The sequence below is a fragment of the Rhea americana genome, unplaced genomic scaffold, assembly GCF_003343005.1.
Source record: "Rhea americana isolate MKP2758 unplaced genomic scaffold, rheAme1 scaffold_481, whole genome shotgun sequence".
Taxonomy (NCBI): domain Eukaryota; kingdom Metazoa; phylum Chordata; class Aves; order Rheiformes; family Rheidae; genus Rhea; species Rhea americana.
The window spans coordinates 31,947-37,463 of NW_028186625.1; the positions used below are offsets into that span (position 1 = coordinate 31,947).

Genomic DNA, 5,517 nt, shown 5'->3' on the forward strand with positions numbered 1-5,517 from the left:
GAAATAAAACAGCCCAGCCTGTTCTCCCAGGGCTCTCGCTGTACCTGTAGCCCCTGCTAGCTTCGGGCATCCGTCATCCAGAGCTCCACAACTGCCTAGATCCTGGGTTACAGCTCCAAGCCACCGCCAGACCCATCGCTCAGCTCTGCTCTGGCCCTAGATGCTCRGCAGTAAGAGGAGGAAGCAATGGGGAGGGAGAGGATCGCAGGGGGGGGGAGGGGCTATTTTTTTTTTTAAGTTTTTCTCTTTTTACTCGCTAGCACTAGTGGGCAGTGGAAAGATGGGCCGGCCCCCTTCCTAGGAGGGGAGGAAAAGCGAGGGGGYGCGGGGGAAGCTGAAGGTGACCTGCAGAGCGCCAGCGTTGGCAAGCAGGGGCTGGATACGGCAGCTCTCCTTCCTCGCGCGGGTTGCTTTCCTAAGCCCTCTCGAGAGCTCCCTTGGGCGCGCAAGCAGCAGCTTTGCTACGGACCGAAGCARGAAGCAACGAACCCCCTGGCGTAGCTTTTCCTCCCTGGCTACATAACTGTCTGCACATGGTAGGGAACTTCAAAAGGAAAAAAAAAAAAGTAAAGTTTGCTCATACAGCAGACCAGAGGGGTATTTTAGTGGGGAGGGGAAGCAAAAATAATCCCATATAGAGGTTATTTCGGCAGCCAGGCTTGTGCACCATCCGCCAGCTGATGCCCCCGGGGAAGATTTCCAGGGTAAGAAAAGATCTAAACTTTGAAATCCAACAAGAAAAAGGAACCTCCCAACGCTGAACACGGGAAGATGAGTTTTCGGGGACCTTGTCCGAAAGCAAGGGGGAGAGGGAACAGGAGCAGACACTACTTGCAGGTCACCTTGGGGAGAGGAGCGATTAAAGAAACCGGACAGGTCAATTGCAAAGGGAGAGCGAGGAGCCCACATAGAAGAGCCAGAAGAAAGGGAAGATCTTTTCGGTGAAGGCGGCYGTGAAGGTGAAGATGGGAGCCATGTTGTCGGCGTTGTAGAACGCCACCCACCCGCCTTCGTAGTCCAGGTACACCCCGATCTTCCTGGGCCTCTCGCACAGGGACAGGGGTGTCTCTGGGGAGGTGAAAGCCTGGTACTGATCCCAATTCTTCCCCTTCCAGTTCAGCCCCACCGCCCAGATCCCCTCCTCCGGGGCAAAGTCGATTTTCTCCTTCCTCCGCACCGACTCGCGGGCCGCCCCCAGCACCCAGCTGTCTCCGTCCCCCACCTCCACCTCCCAGTAATGCCTCCCAGCTATGAAACCCTCGGCCGCCAGCACGCAGAAGGAGTAGTCGAAACGCTTGGGGTTGGCCGGCAGCTCCTGGGGCGCGCTCCGGAGCCGCACGCTCCTCTTGTCCTCAGACAGCACCAGGTAGGGGTTGGCCGTGTCCGGGTCCAGAGAGAGATCGCCTGGGCGCAGAAAGAGACGGAGCCGTGAGCGTCGGCGGGCGCAGAGGGACCCGTCGCCCACCCTGCTGCCAAGGGGAATTTGTCCTCTCTGCCCAAAAGTGGACAAGGGCAGAGTTCACCTTCACCAGCTCTAAGCACGTGAAGTTCAAAAAGCAGGAGCGAAGGTCAACTTCTCCTTGAAAATTAACGGAGAAACGTGGCTCTCCGCTGGAAAACCAGTGGTCCGAGGCTGGCTGTCATAGTCTCACTCCAAGACCAGCAATGTTTTGGAGACCACAGGCAGAACATTTTTAATCATCGTGAACTGCCAGAGAGAAGCCAGTAAGAGCATCCTCGTGTTTTAAGGGCTGCTCTTATCCACCAGGGAACTGTCAGGAACCAGGGCTGTGAGATGGGAACGTCTCCCAGCATCCCAGAGGCTGCTCAAAATAAGATGGGCCTCAACCACCCCTTCCCCGCCCATYGTACCCCCAAGAAGGAAAACCTGAGCTGAGAGACCACAGCAACATCCCTGAACCGCTATTAGCAAACAGAAAGGCTGCAAAGTCCAGCTCTGAGCTAACTTCACACCCACCAGCAGTGCCAAAGGTTGGCTTGCTCCTGATAGAGCAGATCAGCTTCTGCATAGTCCTCCCTACCCCACAGTTTCCTAGTACGCTCAAGGGTTCTCTGGAAGYAGGATCCCTTCTTCACCCTTCCCCTGACAGCACCAGCAACAACTCGCTCTTCTGCTGGCCTCTGAGGTGAGCTCAAAGTTCCCACCTCTGAGATTTACCTGCTCTGCTCTCAAGGGAGTTCGAAACTCCTCGATAAAAGGCTTGCAAAAGAACACCCTGCCGCACCATAAGGGATTCGCTTTGAACTCCCTCGAGCCAGTCAGGCAAGAAGAGCAAATCCCCAAGGTCAGACTCGAAAAACGAGTGACGCTTACCCGTGTCATTCTCCAACTCGAACCGCAGATTCTCTGAGGGAAGAAAACAGTAAATTAATTCAGACCCCTTCATCCAAAGAGAAGGCCCCCAGACAATACCTAGAGGTATGTAACATCGCTCCCTGCACCCCCTTCCTCAGGGGCTATGAAAATCAGTGAGCATTAAGAAAAAAAAAACAATCAGGAATGTCTTCCCCTCGCAGCGTTCCCACTCACCCTTGAACTCCAGCAAGACCTCCTTCAGCACAGCACTCTTCTGGGAGAAGCTCTTGAGTTTCTTCTCCAGCTCTGTAAAGCCAGCCTCTGGCTTGCAGAACATCCAGCTCTCAAAGCTAGGGGAGGAGAAAGCAGGGTTAGGGCCTCCCCGCAGGGAAAAACAATCTTTAAACTACAAGCAGGGAAGGAACCAGCCACGGTACCAAGGGGGTTTTGTGTCGGATTATTCCCCTCTAGGTCCAGTTTGGGGCTCTCCCACCCACGGAGATCTTCCAGCCTTGGCTGGACTCAGCCCTGTGCAATCTAATTTAGCTTTTGATATTGATTCTGCTTTGAGTGGCCGGAGGCGGTTTGAGGTCCATTATCAACCAAGTTGTTCCGTGGTTTCCTCTGGAAACCCTCCAGTAACAGACCTGCTCCATTTTTCTGTTGAAAAGCCTTGATTTTGCCTTTAATTTAAGAGGTATGTATGGGTGGGAACCCCAGGGAAAGCAGCTAAGCAGAATGGGACCTCACAACACCAGTTCTACCTCTGGGGCTGAGCTTCTCTGTCAACAGAGCAGAGCCCAGGCTCACTCACCTGCTTCCAGCAGTGGCAACACCCTAGAAAGATGGGAAAAAAAACAGTCAGTGCATATTCCCCTTCTGCCATCCTTCAAAATCCACCCCAAAACCATCCCTTCTGCTTAGGGCACAGCTCTCAGCAGCTCTGTGCCACCAAGTCCCCTGGGAAAACATGCATTGAGTAGAAGGAGTCCTTCCTGAACCCCCGAGTCCTACCACACGGTGCTGAAGTGGGGCAGGATGCAGCAGAAGACGACGCACRGCGACTTCTGTCAAGGCCAGCCCTGCTGCTCAGAGGGCACCTTGCTTTCTCTGTACAGTTTGGGCACGGGAATYGCGTCTCCACACCCCACAGGGGAAGCAGATCAAGCTCAAGTCTTTCACAGCTCAAAACAAAAGGACTCCCTGAAGCACTTTCCAGGGAAGGATGCGACTGGACACATGCAGATAACTATTACAGATATTTTTCTGGCTTTCCCTTTGGTGTGGGTAGGGAGGAAAGTCACATGCATCTTCAAATTTAGTTTTTTTAAAAAAAAGGAAAGAAAAACAAAAATACATTTGCCATTAAGCAGTAAAGGCCATGAGGATTTGAGGCTGACAGTGAGGAGGAAGTGGGAAGTAAACTGAAACGTCTGGAGGTTTTAGTGTTTCTTAGAGGGGCCTAAACAGCACCATTACTAGAAAGGCCTCTTTTTTTCCCCACAGCTGTGAATTTTGGGTTCCCACCTCAAACAGAGCAGCAAAGTCCTGTGACAAGCCAAAACCCTGACTCACAGATGGGCCAGCTCCAAAATGGAACTGGCAAAGTTCCCTAGACCGGAGCTACTCTCCAGCAGAGCACGGCAGCATCTGGCAACCTCTGTAACCAGCTTCCCCCCCACCAGGAATCCCAGCCCCGAGCTCTCCTGGGTTTTACACCCTGCTATGCCCACCCCAAAGGTCACGGAAGACACGTCCCAGGACCTCTCGTGCCGAGTCTCACCTGCCCGGGCTGGTTTCCAGAGCCATTCTCTCCTCCCCTCTCGCCCAGCAGCTTATCCAGCTGGGAAATCTCCTCAGAGAGCCGGGAGATGCTCTCATCTCTCCTCTTGACGATGTCTCTGTCRAGCTCCTCTAGGCGGGACAGCAAGAGCTGCTCCTTCTCCTCCAGGAAGCCCCGGAGCTCCTTGCACTCGGCCACAATCTTCTGCCTCTCCACTTCCGTTTGCTTCTGCAGAACGGAGAGGGGAAACCCACGCACGTGAGGCCAGCGTCCCCGCAGCCCGTTCTTTCAGCCCATGGCATCAGGAAGGGGGCTTGGGGGCAGAGCTGGGTGCTGGGAAACCCCTGCCCCGAGGCACTCACCAGCAGGTCTTCGCTCTGCCTCTCCCTCTCAACCTTGGCCTCTTCGCGCCCTTTCCTCAGGGAGCTCAAATGCTCCTGTGGCACCTCCTGAAGGAGAGAGAAGAAAGAAAAGATATGTTTGGGGATCCTTTTGAGGGTAAGATCAATTCCTATTTGGAAAGGCAGAGGAAAAGGCAGGCAGGAGACTCCCTCCGGTGCTGCTGCCAGCAGTAGCCAAATTTCAAATCTCTTTCTTTTGCAGCCAAAGAATACAATTAACCTCAACTGAGGTGAGGCTGATCACAGCATCACGTYCCTGTTAATCTCGATCTATTGGTTTGGACACAGCAAGACAGACAGGTCCAAAACTTGCCCCTGAAGCAGCCTGAGGAGTTTGGAGCCAGGTTCAGCAGSAGGAGGGGAAAAAGGTAACAGGAAAAGGAAAAAATAAAAAGGAAAAAAATCACAGCAAGTTATTAGCTCCTTGTAACAGCACAGCTGCAAAGACCAACCACCATGTCCAACTGCCACAAAAACCCTTCYGCCCTGTCTCTCCTCCCAGCTCCTCTTGGAAACCCATCTGCTTTCACATTTGAGCCGGGCTGTGAGCGAGGATCTGCTGGACTCGCCGCAGAGACGCCCCCTCGTCCAGACAAATCCCTCCGAGGACGGGATGCCGGTTTTCCGGGGGCTGTGAGCTCCGCRTTAAATTCACTCCTGGCTGTATCCCATAAAACCACAGCACCCGTCCTCGCTTAAGTCATTTGACCTCCAGGGAAGGCAGAGCAGAAAAGCTCCTAGCAACACGAAACAAAAAGCAGCAGGGCTTTCAGCAGCAGCTCCAACAGCCCTTTTAGGGAAAATAACCTACAAAGCCACAAGGACTTTCATATTAGCTTTATGCTAAKCTGCTGAGAACCGGCTGGGCAAAACAGGGCTGGCCAGCAGGTGATARAAGCCAGGGGATAACACCAAAGGCCTTGAAAATAGGGGCAGGTTTTGCAAGCAGAGGCCTCAGGGCAGCTGATGACTCACTGATGGGCCATGACCAGTGATTCAAAAAAAAAAAAAAAAAA

At 53.5% G+C, this 5,517-nt stretch overlaps 1 protein-coding gene across 1 annotated transcript in view; it reads right to left on the minus strand.

The window, feature by feature from the left end:
- Positions 1 to 238: 238 nt before the first annotated feature.
- Positions 239 to 5,517, minus strand: part of LOC146589015 (E3 ubiquitin-protein ligase TRIM7-like) — a gene marked incomplete at its 5' end in the record, with an annotated part of 7,664 nt that continues 2,385 nt past the window's right edge. The window contains 6 exons of the mRNA XM_085316914.1: positions 239 to 1,404; positions 2,336 to 2,368; positions 2,552 to 2,667; positions 3,132 to 3,154; positions 4,101 to 4,328; positions 4,463 to 4,549. Of these exons, the coding sequence (XP_085173040.1) occupies positions 878 to 1,404; positions 2,336 to 2,368; positions 2,552 to 2,667; positions 3,132 to 3,154; positions 4,101 to 4,328; positions 4,463 to 4,549 (1,014 nt within the window). The remainder of the gene's footprint in view (positions 1,405 to 2,335; positions 2,369 to 2,551; positions 2,668 to 3,131; positions 3,155 to 4,100; positions 4,329 to 4,462; positions 4,550 to 5,517) is intronic.